At 39.8% G+C, this 17,718-nt stretch overlaps 1 protein-coding gene across 1 annotated transcript; it reads left to right on the forward strand.

Moving 5' to 3' along the window:
* Positions 1–16,204: 16,204 nt before the first annotated feature.
* LOC110777697 (uncharacterized) lies at positions 16,205–16,924 on the forward strand. The gene has a single exon (XM_021982287.1). It carries the CDS (start codon positions 16,205–16,207, stop codon positions 16,922–16,924), a length of 720 nt encoding a protein of 239 aa, XP_021837979.1.
* Positions 16,925–17,718: the final 794 nt, after the last annotated feature.

Genomic DNA, 17,718 nt, shown 5'->3' on the forward strand with positions numbered 1-17,718 from the left:
TATTTTCTATCCTATTTGGGCCATACTAGTCACTTCATAACCTGCAAAACAGTACATATACAATATATACCATTCACCCATTCATTATCATGAATGGCCCACATAGCTGGTTAGTAAAACACATTATGCATCACGTAAACATTTGCAGCAATTAATCAAGGGCACCAATAATCTACCAATTATTCAGTCCTTATTAATTTTAATCAAGTTGTTTTAACCTTAAGGATTTGTAGACCTAATCAAGAGTTTATGACTAAAAGCGCTCCCACTTAAACCAATAAATTCATATGCTTTACTAATTTTAAACATAAAAATGTATTTCTAGTCTAACCGGAAACATATAAATTTAATTAAAATTTAAAGCTCATATAAATTTATAATTGAATCCAAAAAGTTTAATTTAATTTCAGTCGTATTTAAATTAATTCATGATTTTAATTTTAGTAAAATAATTAGAATAAATAACATTTATCATAATTACAATATTCAAAATTAAAATCCAAGAAAATAATTTAAATTATTAATTTTAAAATTAATTAAAATTACGTGAACTGAAATTTTCAAATTAAACATTCAAAACGATCTAATCGTAACGCAAACACCCTACGCATTGCACGCCCATGGGCCGCTCGCACACAGCCATCGCTGGCCATGTGCGCGCAGCCCATGCGCTCGTCGCATAGCTGCTGCATTTCCATCGCAAGCCATCGCACGCAGCGCGCGCGCCAGCGCTCTTCGCACGCGAGCCATCGCTCGCAGTGCGCGCGACATCGCTCGCTGGGCGCGCGACATCGCTCGCTGTGCGTGCGAGCCATCGCTCGCTGGGCGCGCGACATCGCTCGCTGGGCGCGCGACATCGCTCGCTGTGCGCGCGAGCAACGCTGGGCGCAGCGCTCGTGGCACGCGAGCTTGCGCTCGCCGCGCGCGAGGCTGCGCGCTCTTGCGCGAGGCAGTGCGCGTTGTGGCGCAGCTCGCTTGCTGCCCACACGCGACTGCCTTGGCTCGCCCTTCGCCCATGCCCATTCGTCCATTGCTCGTGGCCCACGACACAAGGCAGGGCTGCTGCCTTGTGCACGTGCACCATGCCTTGCTCATTGCATTCGTGCCGCACGGGCGACGAGCTCCCTTGCTCGTCGTCGCATGCCCGCACTATACAACACCCCTTAAGGGTAACACGAAGCGTCCATTGCTTTGTGCGTGCAAGTTATATGAACGAATCGCATAAAAAATTTAAAATTTATAAAATTAATGACAAATTAATAAATATTATTAATTTCATAATTTTTAGGGCGAAAAATCGAAAATTTATTATTCAATTGATTTCCGATTGTTATGGATTCAAGTCTAGGTCATAAAAATTTAAAATTTATCATAAATTTACAATTTTTATGGTGGTTTTTAATCATAGGTTTCTAATTAAATTATAATTAATTATGAAAATCAAATTAATTCTAAATTATTCTAATTTTCAACAAATTAATCATAATTACAAATTAGATTGCATAATTAACAAGGTTAGGCATTCAAACTTGTTAAACATATACAGTAGGTCAATCAAAAATTCAAGATTTATCAACAAGAATCGCAAATATTTAATTTAACATCTTAAATTTACGAAATTTTGCATTCGAAAAACTAAAACTTTCGAAAAGTCATAGTTAGGCTTCGAATTTGAGAATTCTGGGTTCGCCAGAAAAATATTATTTTTGTCAAAATTTTAGAATGCGTTTTACATGCGGAATTGACACAAAAATCACTCGATTTGGATGAGTAACGAAGAAACTGCCGAAAAACTGCGTACGTATAATTAAATAAACGCAATTTGCAATTAATTAACAATTACGAAAATTAATCACCCCTTTTAATTCTTGAAAATTTGTAATATTTAACCATGTTTATGCAAATTAGATTATGAAAATAATAAGGGGCTCGTGATACCACTGTTAGGTTATGATACATATGATATTACATAAATCATGCGGAAACAACCATTAACCCAGGATTACATATTATTTACACATAATCATATAGCATAATTTAGATGCATACTCTTTGTTGCGTGCCCTCCCTAGCTGCGCCCGAACCGAACCAGAACAAGTCTTTAGGACTCCAAGTGTCGTCCCTCCGTAGATAGTCCACAGCACGTCCGGATCCGCCTTAAGATTGACCAACTAGAATCGCCCTTAAGGTACTAGAATTTTCGGCACTTTTGAGCAAGATGTGTGGCTGAATTTTTCTCTCAAAAACTCACTTTGAATACTTTGAAACTCGTTATAAATTGTGAACCCAGGCCACATATTTATAGGGGTATGGAAAGGGAATTGGAATCCTATTCAGATACAAATTGATTAAACCTAGAATCCTACAAGAACTCTAATTTAATTAATTTATCAAATAGAATTAGGAATTTAATCATTAACCGAACTCTGCACGTTTTAGGAAACGTGCACGAACACAAACACTTACACACGCACAAACGGCAGCCACGATGGGCCGCCCATGCGTGCGCACGAGCAGCAGCCCACGCAGCGAGGCCTGCGCGAGCTGCAAGCCCACGCAGCTCCCGCGCGCGCTCCGCGCGCTGTGCCCGCTGCCACGGCCTGCTGGGCCTGGCCTTGCGCTGGGCCTGGCGTGGCCTTGGCTGTTCGTGTGGCGCGCTTGGCTTGCTGGGCGATGGCCTGGCTTCGTGCTGGGCCCTCGTCCGGCAGGCCTCGTCCGATGCTTTTTCGTACGATACGCTTCCGATTAAATTTCCGATTCCGGAATTCATTTCCGATACGAACAATATTTAACATTTTCGATTCCGGAATTAATTTCCGTTTCGAACAAATATTTAATATTTCCGTTTCCGGAATTATTTTCCGATTCCGGTAATATTTCCGATTCTGACAATATTTCCGTTTCCGGCAATATTTCCGATTCTGGTAATATTTCCATTTCCGATAATATTTTCCGATACGTACCATGTTTCCGTTTCCGGCAACATCTACGACTTGGATAATATTTATATTTCCGATACGATCCATATTTCCGTTTCCGGTAATATCATCGTTTCCGGAGTATTCATTTCTTGCCTGTGACGATCTCAGCTCCCACTGAAACCAAGATCCGTCGATTCCGAATATCCATAGATAGAGTATTTAATGCCATTAAATACTTGATCCGTTTACGTACTATTTGTGTGACCCTACGGGTTCAGTCAAGAGTAAGCTGTGGATTAATATCATTAATTCCACTTGAACTGAAGCGGCCTCTAGCTAGGCATTCAGCTCACTTGATCTCACTGAATTATTAACTTGTTAATTAATACTGAACCGCATTTATTAGACTTAACATAGAATGCATACTTGGACCAAGGGCATTATTTCCTTCAGTAAGTTGCCTCCTCTCTTTGTATTGATTTTAGTGTTTTCATGCTCGTGCCCATGTGTTTATGCCTACTGTGTTTTGTGCAGGAGGGTCCTGACCCTTCGTTGGGGGGATGGGTGCTTCCCGATGCTCGGATCTCGTATACCGGAGAGAGTGGATCCGAGATTGTGGAGACTTTCTCGGAAGACCGGGTTTTCCATGCTCCGCTCCCTGAGGGAGTAGAGGCGGTATGCACCTTTTATTTGTGTACTCTTCTTATATTTTTTCTTTCTTTTTTACCGACATTCTTGTTTCAGGTTCCGGCCCGTACGGCCAATGCGATGGTGGGGGTGATCAACCGGTTGAAGTCCGCGTTGGTTCGAGCTCGGTCCGCACTTTCTTGCAGGAGCCCCCACTCTACTCGGGTAATGTGCCCTTTTTTTTTGATCTGTACCTTTTGTTTGGCTTTCGGTTATTCACTCTCTTTTGTCTCTCTTTTTTTTTTGCAGACGGCTGCTGGACGTGCCGGGGCCGACGACGCGGGTCCCTCGGGCGGGGGGCACGGTCGTCGTGAGAGAGAGAGGGTTCGACACTCGCCCCTACGACATTGCCGTTCTGACGCGGGGATGAGTTCTTCCGGGGAGAGGTCCGAGCCGGAGCGTAGGCGACGTTCCGTGTCGGTGGCCCGAGAGCCTAGCCCCGAGGTGCAGTCACAACCTCATTTTCGGGGTGACTCTGGCTGGGGGCCCTCATACCACGGGGAGTGGAGTGGATGGACCGGCGAGGTTTGGAGACATGGAGACGATGACGAGTCTTAGGCTTACCTCCTGTTTTGTACATATTCATTCTTGTATTCCGCATGTATATATGTATTTTTTGCGATTTTTGGTGCAAGAATGTTTTGAGCCTTCCGTGGGCTTCGTTTTAACATATTATAGCAATATTAGCTTTCTAAACCAATGACGAATTTCGAAAAGGAAAAGACTTTCGTAAAAATAATGAGTTCATATAAGAGTGCACACATATTTTTAGACTAACCGACTACTTGGGGTATTACATATGCATGTTCACTAGGGGGGGATTTGTTTTTTGCCGACTCGTGCCATACTCCTTTGTTGGGCTTGTTCCTGGAAATTCTTGTGGCTTTTTCATTTTATTTGGTCTTGCCCGTGCATGGGTTAGGGTAGAGTGCCCTTTGCAATATCTTTTCTTCTTGATGCGTTGCATGACTTTATTATTTTTTAATTTTTATTGGACCGAATCCTTGAGAAGGATTGCCTACGTATCTTGTCAGAATCAGGTCGCGCGTAGTTCTAGCTTTTTTGAAAAAAGCATTTTAAAAGGGTGTTCATTACACGTCTGCTTCCCCCCCAAGTGTTCGTGGTTCTTTTGAGGGTTAGAAAAAGGAGTACGAACACTTTGCAGAAGTGGGAGGGTAGGTGGCAAGAGAGAACGACGCCCGATTTAGGGCGAAGGAAATAAAGGCGCCCAGGCCTGGCCGTGAGAAATAACAGCGCCCAGTCCTGGGCGTTGAAGTTTTGTCCTTCGCTTTTTCTACTTTATCGAGTTTTATGCCGTTTGTTTAGAGTAATGCGCAGAATGTTTGCTTATGAGTCTTAATGTGTTTTATTAGATGCCTTAACTCCGGACTGAATTTTATTAAATATAGTACTTTTTCAGTTGGTCTAAGTTCGTGAGGCTAGCGAATTCCGCTCCATCTATGTCGGCTAGTTGGACTGCTCCGCCAGGTAGGATGGTCTTTACAAAATATGGTCCTGTCCAATTAGGCCGGAATTTTCCTCGAGGGTCCGTAGTAGGTGCGCGGACTTCTTTTAATACAAAATCGCCTTCTTTGATGTTTCGAGGTTTGACTCTTTTGTTGAATTGCCTTGCGATGCGCTTTTGATACACTTGCACGTGATATAGAGCTCTCAACCTCCGTTCGTCTAAAAGGACGAGTTCGTCGTACCTAGCTTGAACCCAATCAGCTTCGGGTAGCTTGCTTTCTAGGACGATCCGGAGGGAGGGAATCTCCAACTCGACCGGTTGGACTGCTTCCATTCCGTATACCAAGGAGTAGGGTGTCACTCCAATGGAGGTGCGGATTGAGGTTCGATAGCCCCATAATGCGAAGTGTAATTTGTTGGGCCAATCCTTATAATTTTCGGCCATTTTTTCAATTATGACTTTGATATTTTTGTTGGCCGCCTCTACCGCGCCGTTCATCTGCGGCCTGTAGGGAGAGGATTTATGGTGTTTGACATGATATTTTTTGAGCAGGTCTTGGACTTCGGCCCTGAAATGGGAACCTTGGTCGCTTATGATTTCATGTGGAACCCCGTATCGACAGAATATGTTCTTTTCTAGGAATCGAGCGACATGTTTGGCTGTTAATTTCGAATAGGAGACTGCCTCTACCCATTTAGTGAAGTAATCAATTGCGACTAAAACGTACTCGTGTCCCCCCACGCCTGTTGGTGTTACCTTGCCGATTATATCTATACCCCAGGTGGAAAAGGGCCATGGAGAAGTGAAGGTGTATAGTTCTGAGGGAGGCAAATGGTTGAGGTTACTGAAGATTTGGCATTTTGGGCAAGTTTTTACAAAGTGATGACAATCACTTTCCATAGTGGTCCAATAGTATCCTGAGCGGGATATTTTTCGGGATAGCATTTTTCCGTTCATATGGGGTCCGCACACGCCGTTATGGTATTCTTCCATCAGTCTTTGGGCTTGGTTTTGATGGACACAAAGTAATTTGATTTTATTCGGCGTGTATTTGTACAGTTCTCCCAGAATTATGCTATATTGTGAAGCGAGGAGGCGTAGGGCCTTTTGTGCTCGCGGGGAAGTGTTTGGGGGGAATTCCCCACTTGTTTAGTAACGAAGGATGTCCGTGTACTATGGTTCTTCTTCGGTGTTTTCAGGTTCGGAGTCTATGGCACAACAATAAGCCGGCTCTTTCCTTCGCTCGACCCGAAGGGTCATTCCGTCCCATTCATTCGGGATGTTGAGCATTGAAGCTAGCTTCGCTAGTGCATCCGCGAATTGGTTGTCGTCTCTTGGCAAGTACGTATACTCGATTTTTTCAAATTGCTCGACTATTTGGTCCAAATGAGCTTGATATTTTGAGAGATTAGTGCTTCGGACCTTCCATCTTTTGGATATATGGTTGATTATTAGGGAAGAATCCCCGAAGACTTGTAGGTGTTTGACTCTGAGGCTAACTGCGGCCTCTAGCCCAACTATGCAGGCCTCGTATTCGGCGGCATTGTTTGTGGCCTCGAAGTCAAGTTTGACGGAAATTGGTACATGGGCTCCTTCGGGACTGACTAGGAGAACTCCGACGCCGCATCCTTTTTGGTTGGACGCGCCATCGAAGTACAGTGTCCAATAGTCGTCTCGTATCATCAGAAGTTCCTCGTCGGGGAGGAGGTAAGCTTCCGTGGTTTCCTCATTCGTGGCATGCTCGGCCAGGAATTCGGCTACCGCTCTTCCTTTGATTGTTTTTTCCGGCATGAATTTTAGGTCGAATTCTGAGAGCATGACTAGCCACCTGGACAGGCGACCACTCAGGGCGGGCTTTTCGAACATGTATTTTAAGGGATCTAGTTGTGACACTATATGAACAGTGTGGGCCAATAGGTAATGTCTGAGTTTTTTGGATGCCCAGACGAGGGCGAGACAGGTTTTCTCAAGTTCTGTGTATTTTGTCTGGTACTGTATGAACTTCTTGCTCAAGTAGTAAATGGCTCGCTCGGATCCATGTACACACTATGAGAGCATAGCTCCTGCTGCAGTATCCGTGACGGTTAGGTATAGGCGTAAAGGGATTCCAGGCAAAGGCGGGGAGAGGACGGGTGGTTTGCTTAGGTATTCTTTGATTTTATCGAAGGCAGTTTGGCATTGTTCGTCCCATTCGGCCTTTTCTTCTTTTCTTAACTTTTTGAATATTGGCTCACAAGTCATAGTAAGCTTGGAAATGAACCTACTAATGTATTGCAGCTTTCCGAGGAAGCCCCTTATCTGTTTTTCAGTTTTTGGTGGGGGCATTTCGGTAATGGCTTTGATCTTAGATGGGTCAATCTCGATTACTCGCGTACTAACAACATATCCTAGCAATTTTCCCGAGGTTACCCCGAACACGCATTTTTGTGGATTTAGTCTCATGTTATATTTCAAGATTCGGGTGAAGAATTTTTTAAGTGTCGGGAGGTGACCGTGCCGGTCTTTAGATTTGACGATCATGTCGTCCACGTAGACCTCGATTTCTTTATGTATCATGTCATGGAGTAACGTGGTGGCTGTTCTTTGATAGGTGGCCCCCGCGTTTTTCAAACCAAAAGGCATTACAGTGTAACAATATGTTCCCCAAGGGGTAATGAAAGTTGTTTTTTCCATGTCTTCTTCTGCCATGAGTATTTGGTTATATCCGGCGTACCCGTCCATAAAGGAGAGGAGCGCGTGTTCTGCGGTATTGTCTACTAGTATGTCAATGTGAGGTAGGGGAAAGTCATCTTTAGGACTGGCTTTGTTGAGGTCTCGAAAGTCTACGCACATTCGCACTCGTCCATCTTTTTAGCTACAAGGACAATATTGGCCACCCATTCTGGGTAGTTGGAGACTTTTATAAAGCCGGCGTCTAATTGTTTAGTGACTTCTTCTTTTATTTTCAAGGCTATCTCTGGTTTGAGCCGCCGGAGCTTTTGTTTTACTGGCGTCATTTTGGGATCTAGCGGAATTTTATGCTCAGCGATTTCTCGATCTATTCCTGGCATGTCTTTGTAGGACCAAGCAAAGACACCCTCGAATTCCCGCAAAGTGGAGATTAGATCGGCCTTTTCAGTGGGAGTTAAGGTGAGGCCAATTTTAATAATTTTAGGATTTTCTTCTGTTCCAATATTTACCGATTCCGTGTCCTCAATTATAGGAGTTTTGAGTTCTTGTTCATTTACAGCTTTTATTAGTTCGGTATATTCCTCTTCTGGCTTTTTTTCGTGCTCATTAGTGGCGAGACATTCTGCATTATTACTCTGATTTTTAAGCGGCACATACTCAAAAGTTTTGTTTATCTTATTAAAGTCATGAAGCATTACATAAAAAAGATCTCCCGGAGTAGAGATTTCCGGGTCTAAACTATTTTTTGGAGGGGTTACAATTTTGCTAGGTTCGGACTCGGAGTCAGACTCGGATTCAGACTCTAATTCTTCGTACATCGGACCCTCTCCCGCAGATATCTTAAACTTCATCCCACGAGCATTAGTCCATTTGAAAGTCTTGCGCCACCCTCGTTGGATTTGGTCATCTTTTGAGGGTGATGGAGCGATCAATTTAGTAGGATCGAACACTTCATCTTGGAGAGCTAATGCCATAATTTCTGTTTCTTTCTTCACTCTTTTCTTTTCTAACCCAAACAATAGCCCGAAAGCATGTGAGTTGGGGAGCGTTTTTGGCATAGCATGGTTCTTTGGGGCGAGTGGCCTTTGAGAACGTAAAGGGTCGTGTCCCAGAGCATGCATCTCTTGGGTTTGTGCGACCTCTAGGTACAGATGTTCGGGATATGCTTCTTCCATCGCGTTTCTTGATGGCTATCACGGGCAAGTACTCAGGGGCCCTGCATTATTGTTGTGGAGTAGGAGACACATTAGTTTGTTTCGTGAGTCGGTTTTTTAGGCATTCTATGACTACCCTTAAGTCGGACTAGTATATTTGGACTGTTACTTGTGCACTTTGAACTCTTTATGTTTTTGAAAATCTCTGCCCGTGTGACATTCATGATTATTTGCATGGTCGACTTTTAGTGTCGAGCATTGCCGTCGTAGGAGGCCTAACAACGACGCAAAGAGTTATTTATTTTTCGCGAGTCGCTTTTGAAATCGAGTGCTTTTCTTACGCCCTCGTAGCAATTCTTTTTATGAACATTTTTTGCTACGTATTTTCCTTTCGTGCGGGCACCGAAGCTGCTGCGCCTGACCAGAAGGCCAAGCAGCAACTTCAGCGCCCAGATAGGGGCGTGAGAAATTCTGGCGCCCATCCAGGGGCGTTGAAAATGCGTCCCTGGCTGGTTCTCGTTTTCTGTCTTCTGTTTATGCGACTTCGACTTGCGTGCTTGCCTAATAACGTCCTTTACGCGTAACAGCGTTTGTGGGATTCGTTACGGGCCATCCCGAGCGTCGCTTATTTTGTGGCGATCATTCGGGTTTGCGGAACACGTGTTTCGGTATAACTCTTTGGCAAATTAGTCTATGAACGTTAGGGCAGTTTTTAAGGTCGTTGGTATTCTAGGATAGTTTGTCACACACAATCACATATTTCGCTACACATAACTACAATACAAACATGGATTTGAAAGTTAAATATGCCACGTAGTTTATGATAGGCTTCTATGGGTAGTTTATTTGCGTCTGGCTTGGTACCGCTTCTATCGTAGATCCAACACATGCCCCGGTCGAGGTAGTGTCTTCAACAGACGAATTTCGCTCAAGAGGCCAACCCGCAAGTGCAAGCCAAGGGGGCATGCAGGCGAGAGGGACCTAATGGGCGAGCGATTGGGTTCGGGATAGGTGTACTACCTGCGCAAGTACCGAGTGGGAAACATGCGCGGCGTATGCACCCCCCTATTGGCGAAAAAAAGGTATCCTTAGTCCCAACTCCCGAGGGAGCCGAGATTCGTTATGATGTTCTGCCCGTTCACATTAATATGCTGATTTTCAGGTCGTCCCAACTTGATGGGGAAATAAACGCGGGGTAGGATCGTTTCACCCTTCGGCTATTTTGATTACCTACAAGCACGAGTATTTCCTTCACTATCCCCTGTGGAGTCGCCACTGTGAGGGGGTCGAAAAAGCGCGAGGCTGATGCGTGACCTTGTCCCTCGTGGGTGTGACGATTATTTTTATTCAATCAAGTGTAATTGGATTTCCTATGAGTATACACCCAATTGACTAGTAATATAGGAGTCGCCATTCAGTTTTTAACGACAATGAGAAAAACTGACAAAACCCGGTTATCGTGACATAAAGGGAGTGCAATTATGTTTGACCACGACGACCGTAGGTTCCCTTGTGATCCCTGGTGTGGGGATCTCTCAATATACACCCGCAAGGTAGAGATTGAGGGTTCGGGGGACTGTAACTACCGAGAGGAGTAACTCGCTCGTCGATAACTCCAGAGGCAGGATATCCTTACTAGCTCAGCATAAATAATTGAAGGGACATGCGTTAACTATTAAACTAATCTGAGTTGATTTTAGCAATATGCAACATATAATACTAATTCGATCGTGATTATCTGATTTAAATAGCATTAAGGGACCTAGCATGATAATCCGATTTCCCAAAAATATTATATTTGTTAGGCGTGATAGAACAATCAAATTAGGTTAGTTTAACAGTTCATAAAAAGGGCGAGGAAAGCAGTTAAATCATCGAAAAGGGACACATTACGACGCACCCTTGAGAGGTGCGTCACGGTTCTCAGAAAACTAACCACTTTGACTTTGCTATTTCTCCTTTTTATTTAACGAATCTCGATTATGGGACAGGATACGTTCTGTTCGATTTATGGATCGATTGCGACAGAACGCGTGAACAGTTTCGCAGCGAGAGGCTTAGGCTAAGGGTTGGAGTCAATACTCAGAATATAATTATGTGTTGTTGTGTGTTGTTTCACGTCGAAACTAGGGGCCTATTTATAGGGAAGAGTTCGTGGAAAGATAGGATTGCAGAGTTCTAATCCACAAAGAATTAGGAAAAGAGACGTACCCAGGTATTTTCAGCGCCCAGGCCTGGGCGCCGAAGATTTCGGCGCCCAGAGCCAGGCGTTGAAAATAGGGTCTGGGCAGTTTTGTTTAGTCAGATTCGGATTCCTAAAATCCGTAGAGTTTGAGATTAATTCGAGTCTTTTAGCGCGTATCAATTTTATGACGGAATGCGTCTGGGCCCGTTACGAACTCTAGGTTCGTTAGGATTTTAATTAATACGTGACTCCTATTTCCGAATCCTATTAGGAATAGGATTCTCGCGGTTTTCTATCTCATTTAGGATTTATGTTGGAGTGCAACACCTAATTCTGACAGGTTTCTATCTTTTATGATTTGCCACTTTTAGACGCTACCTTTTACGGCAGTTACTATTTTTAGCAGGTTTCCATAAATAGCAGGTTTCGGGTGAACTGAAATGGGGAATCGAGATTCGTTTATTTTATAGGACATGCGTTGTCAAGTGGAGTTTTTATGCTTTCATCATCGAACCTTTCCCTTGCAGGAACGGGGACAAAAGTAGGTGTCTACACCATCTTATGAAATCCTCTAGTTTTGTATTAGCAGAAAGAGGAACTGCAGAGATTAAGTCACAAATAAAAGGAGGTACTATGTGCTTTATTTTGTTCAAATCCCATTTTCCATGATTAATTATATCACTAAAGAACCAGTGCGCAATAGAATCCAGAATTTCTCTATTCACTGTCTTATAAAGCGCTTCCGTTCTTACCCAGTGATGATACCAAAGAGACGTAAGTCGGCCATTTCCTATACCCACTATACCTTATTCACATAAATTAAAGGTTGGGGTTGGGAAGGGATTGATCTATTTTTCCTCTTACTTTAATAAACATCAATACCTTATTTGGATAAAAAGTTGGGACTGGGAAGGGAATGATCTATATTTCCTCTCAATTTAATAAACATCAATACCTTATTTGGATAAAAGGTTGGGACTGGAAAATGAATTATTTATTTTTCCTTTCAATTTAATAAGGATATTTTTATAATTAATATCTTATAAAGTCCACCCTTTCAAATTTACCAATTATAAATTTTCATTTCAAAATTACCACCATTTAACGGAAACTCTTAAATCTTCCGTTTGTGGAACTCGTGGAAAAAAGAGGAAAAACTAAAAGAAAACAAAAAAGTGGGCCTCACACATGAAATGTTATCAGTCTTCGTTAAGTGTTGGTAATTTTGAAGGTTTATGCAAATATAAGGTGGTAATAAAATTTATAAGGTGGTAAGTTTGAAAAAATTGACGTTATAAGGTGGTAATTATGAAAAATTCCATTTAATAAACATCAATATCTTATTTGGGTAAAGATTGGGGCTGGGAAGGGAATGATTAATTTCCCTCTCAGTTTAATAAACAGCATCCCTTTAAAATTGGAGACATTTAGAAGAAAAATAGAGCTCATATTCTCTTCCCTTTTCCGCCTTCCCTTCCTCCTATTTCCCTCCCTTTCTGTCTGGCTACCCATACACAAAACCCCTAATTTTTGTTTTGCCTCCGGTGATAGAAAAACCAAATAGAGATCTAAATTCCTCCATAGCTAAAATACCTTGAGAAAGTTCTAAGCTAATTAATCAAGGCGAATCTGAACTTACCGGTGGACAATTGTAGAGGAACTATGTTTGGAGTTCACGTCCGTGTTCGTGAAGCTAGTGGGAGTACACGCATCGAATGTATGTTACATTTAACTAGTTTTGCATGAGATTCTGGTTTCGGGATTGATTTTCGCTTTGTTGATTTAATTAGCATAAATCCCAATAAAGTCACATTGCATCATTGAGTTCATAAGAATTTATGCATTGTAAAAGTTAGAGTCCATTCTTCATATCTTCAAGCCCGCTTTCATATTCATTGCATTTGGTTTCAAGGTCCAAAGTCATTCCTGTAATACCCCATATTTTTAGGCATTTTATTAATCATTTTATGCATTTTTTTTAATATATATTTGATATTAAATTATTTTGGAGGGAAAAATATTCAAATATTTTGGAGGGAAAATAATCAAATGTGAATATTATTTTCAAAACTGAATTAAATTATATTTTTCATATTTTATTAATTCCTAATTCTATTAGGAATCAATTTTGGAGAAAAAGAGTTTTAATCAACTTAAAATTATTTTATAAATCCGAAAATTATGTTTAGTATTTTATAAAATAAGTTTTATATTATATGATATTTATGAGAATATATTTCGGATTTGTTTTGGAAAAATAAGATAATTCTATTTAAAATTGGATTTAAAGAGTTTTACCAATTCAAAATTCCCTAAAACTCCGAATTCTTTGAGATAAATTCTGAAAATTTCAGGATAAATCTTAATTAATTATTCAAGCCTCTGTTTAAAATTTCGTGGTTTTATCTTTTGTATTTCTATTTTAAACGATTTTACTCTAAACCGAATATCACCAAAATCATGACTAGATTCAGACTCCTATCACAACTTGAACACCAACCACGGCCATACCCCTTAGGGTTCCATTATAACCCTAATCCTACACCTATAAATACCCCCTACTTCATTCATAATTCCTCACACCAAAAGTTGAGAGTTTTCCCAAGCCCGCTCTTAAACTTCTTCTCCCTCTTTGGCTCTAAACCTTCTTACCTAAAACCCTTATACCACCACTAAGACACCCCGGTCGTGCACTCCTTGCCGCCGACGTCTACCTTTTGGTGTCGTGACTTCCACACCCCAATTGTTTTCAAAGCCTTCTCTTTTACGGTCAGTTTTTACTATTTAAAATCTTCTAAATTAATGCCGTAATTTTTAAAAGAGTATTTTTAAACCATGAGTTCGAAATTTTGATTTATAATACTGTTATTATGAATGCATAACTCATGAATTAAATTTAAGTCCATTAGATTTATTTTAATTAATTTAATTGTTTAATCATGAATTAATTAGGGTTTTATTTATTAATTGTTAGGAACTCGTGAGTGATCCTTAGCAAGATCAAACTAATATTTGTGTGAGGTGTTATTTAATCAAGGTACGTGTATGTGGCTAGATTGTTATAGATTGAAATCTATGTATGGTTTGATTATTAACTATTAATTGTTTTCAAATTGAAAATTGTGAATTTAGTGATTTTGAATTGTTTCTTGATTTTTGAAAATTATTTGAGGATTTTTGAAAGGTTAAATATTTTTATTGATTTTAATATGATGATGGATTTGTTCAAGTGGTGTTTGAAATAGTTTGTTTGGTTTTGATGAGTTATAAATCTTTATTTCAAAATACGTTGTTTTCTTTAAAAATACGTTTGATTAAATAAAAGGAGGTTTGTTGGTTTATCATATGGTTGGAACTGGATGGTCTTTCATGACATTATTATACTTTTATAAAGTATCAAGGTGGAATGGATTTCATGGAACTTTTATGTTCATACGCATCACTTGTTGTGTAAGTCGAGGGTCACTTGTTGACTATTATTTGGTTAGTACCCCAACGTATAGATTTGTGATGGAATACTAGCTTGGGGGTGTGCACATTTAGGAAGGAAGGGGAGATAAGAAGAGGTGTATGATTTTCATATTCTAATTGGAATCTGTTTTTGGAAAGTTTCTACTTTTGGAATATTGTTATATTTGGAAAGTTTATATATTGGGAATATTTCTTTTCGTGGAATGTTTCTATTTTGGAAATCTTAATTCTTGAAATGTTTATACTTTTGAAAAGTTACTATTTATGGAAAGTTTCTAATTTTGGAAAATGAATATTCTATGATTTCAATTAAGCAAGTTTGAATTAAATGGTTTGTGAAAGTATGTTCAAATATATATAAATGTTTTACATGTCTTGCATATATTCGTACTTAGCTTTTGCTAACCCGTATTTCCTATTTGTTTTGGCTTGGCCCTGTTCACCTTTTGGTGAGCAGTTTTCAGGAACTTGATGTGATGATGTGACATGCTTGCATACGGGATTAATGGAGAGTTCACTAGTTAGGATTTATTTTTCTAAGTTGGTTTCATTTGTGAGTTCAGATTTTAGTATTTTAATTTCAAGGGTTTATTAAATATACACTATTATTATTTCGATTATCATTATTCAATAAAAAAAAAAAAGTATTGAGTTATTCCGCTGCATTAGTTGAGTTAATTAGCCTTTAACGTAATCACGTGGCAGTAATACTCCTAAGTTTCTCTCAAGGTTGGTTTTATTCAATTAAATGTTGGTTTTAAAAAGAGAGAAATTTGGGGTGTTACAAAATGGTATCAGTTTAGCCATGAAAGAACCTAGGACTAAAAATTTATAAATAAATTTGAGAGTAAGGGTAGAATTTAAGGGGTATTATGATAGAGTTTCGCATTCTAAGCATGAAAATCTATTTTCAAAGAAAGTTATATTTTCATTAAAAACTATTTTCCTATTTTTTGAGAAAAGATGATTGGTGTGAATCCATCACTCGTAATGTCTTCTGTCTAGGTTGAATAAGAGGAGCTCATACCGACGCTGTGTATAATTCTCTAACTACCTGGGAAGATGTTGTTTTGATGTATTCACACTAAAAATCGAGGACTTGAACTTATACAAATTTTAGAAAAAGAGCAAAAGAATTTGTTCAAAGTCTATTTAATAAATTAATTTATTCCTTTACTAGAATTACATGATAAATTTCCTGCATTAGGTGATAGGTTCGAATTTTCTTCAAAAATAAATAAATAATTTTTTTTCGTGACTTTAGTCGCAATTTATGTGAATTTTTGTGCATAATGGTTTACTTAATTAATTATGTACATGGAAGGAGTTTGGTGACAATTTTAACCTTCTAATGATGATGAGTTTCCTTTATTTGGAATTGGTCGAGATATTTTTTTTTTCTTTATGGAATTTGGTGAAAATTGTGAATTGTCTTGTACTTTGTTATGATTTTGATGTACTAAAGTGTTGCAATATTCTAATTGCATTATTTTTGAATTTAGGTTTTAGTTGCAAATTTTCTATTAGTACACCTTTATCCAGGCAAGATGGTGAGAGGGATAATCCGTAATCGGGGAAGGAAGAGATCAAGGGAAAGTCGGAACCGATTAGGCGCCTAACCGAAATAGCTCAAAACTTGACTCAAGCTATGACAACTCAGGTAACTCGCAAGAGTAATATTGAAAATTTTGGCGATGTCTTTAAGAAAGTAGCAGCTAGTAAACCACCTACCTATGATGGAAAGGAAGACCCTGCAAGTCTAGAAAACTGGCTTAGAGAATTTGACAAACTGTTTGATGCTATCAATTGCCCTGAGGATCTAAAAATCAATAATGGTGTGTACTATTTAAGGGAAGAAGCTGACCTATGGTGGTCACAAAGAAAGAAAGACCTAATGGCCAAACCTGATTTTGATTGGAAAACCATGAAAGAAGCTTTGAGAGTTAAGTTTTACCCTCCCTACCTAAAGAAGCAGAAATGCCTAGAATTTACAAACCTTAGAATGGGAACCATGACTGTGAATGAGTATTACACCAAGTTCATAGAGCTAATGAGGTTTGCACCTGAAATAGTCCCAACTGAAGCCATAAAAGCTCAAAGGTTTGAGCAAGGGTTAACTTTGACTTTGCAAGGGAAGCTTGGGGGAGTTAACTTTGAATCCTTAGATGATGTTTATGGTCGTGCAGCTCACCTATATGGGATTAAAGGAAGAGAGCTTGATGGAAATTCTGGTGAAAAGAGGAAGGGAAATGGAAACTTCCAAGGGAATGAGAAGAAACCTAAGCTGGATGGGGATTTTAACCATGGAAAGAGGGAAGGGAATTTTAACCAAAATAGGGAAGAGAATCTCAATTTCACCCAAAAATGAAAGGAAAATTATGAAAATGGAAGTAACAGGAACGAGGATAAGCCTAAAAGGAACTACTTTTGCAAAAAGTGTGAGAATAACCATCCAGGAAAGGATTGTGAGGGAAACCTAGTTACTTGTTATTTCTGTAAGAAGCAAGGGCATCGTGAGTTTGAATGCTACAAGAAAGAATTTGGGGAATCAACATATAACCTAGTCCATAATGGGAAAAATTCACACTCAAATCAACAAGGATTAAGCTAGCAGGATGGAATCAACAACACCAAACCTAGAGGTGGGAATAACGCCACCCAATTGAAGGGACAATTGTTCGTTATGAATCATCGTGAAGCTGAAAACGCGTATGAAGTAGAAGCTGGTACTTTTTCTATTTATGATCTACTTGCTAGCTAAACTTTTATTGTAATAGTAGGGCATTCATTCATTCCAAGAGCTTTAGTTTTCAAAAACTTAATAGGCGAGTTACGGGGTCGTAACTTTCTTTTTAAGGGGGGTAGAATGCGATAGAGTTTCGCACTTTTACCCATTCTTAGCGTGATTTTGTAAAGTTTTAGCAAATTTGGTCTATTTTAAGCATGTGCATTAGCATCTTTTTCTTTCTAAAAGAGTCGATAAAATTGAGATATTTCCGCTTTTGGAATATAGTGTGGTATTTTGTCCTAAGTTTCGGGACGAAACTTCTTTTAAGGGGGGTAGACTGTAATACCCCATATTTTTAGGCATTTTATTAATCATTTTATGCATTTTTTAATATATATTTGATATTAAATTATTTTGGAGGGAAAAATATTCAA

Source organism: Spinacia oleracea, chromosome 2 (assembly GCF_020520425.1).
Source record: "Spinacia oleracea cultivar Varoflay chromosome 2, BTI_SOV_V1, whole genome shotgun sequence".
NCBI classification, from domain to species: domain Eukaryota; kingdom Viridiplantae; phylum Streptophyta; class Magnoliopsida; order Caryophyllales; family Amaranthaceae; genus Spinacia; species Spinacia oleracea.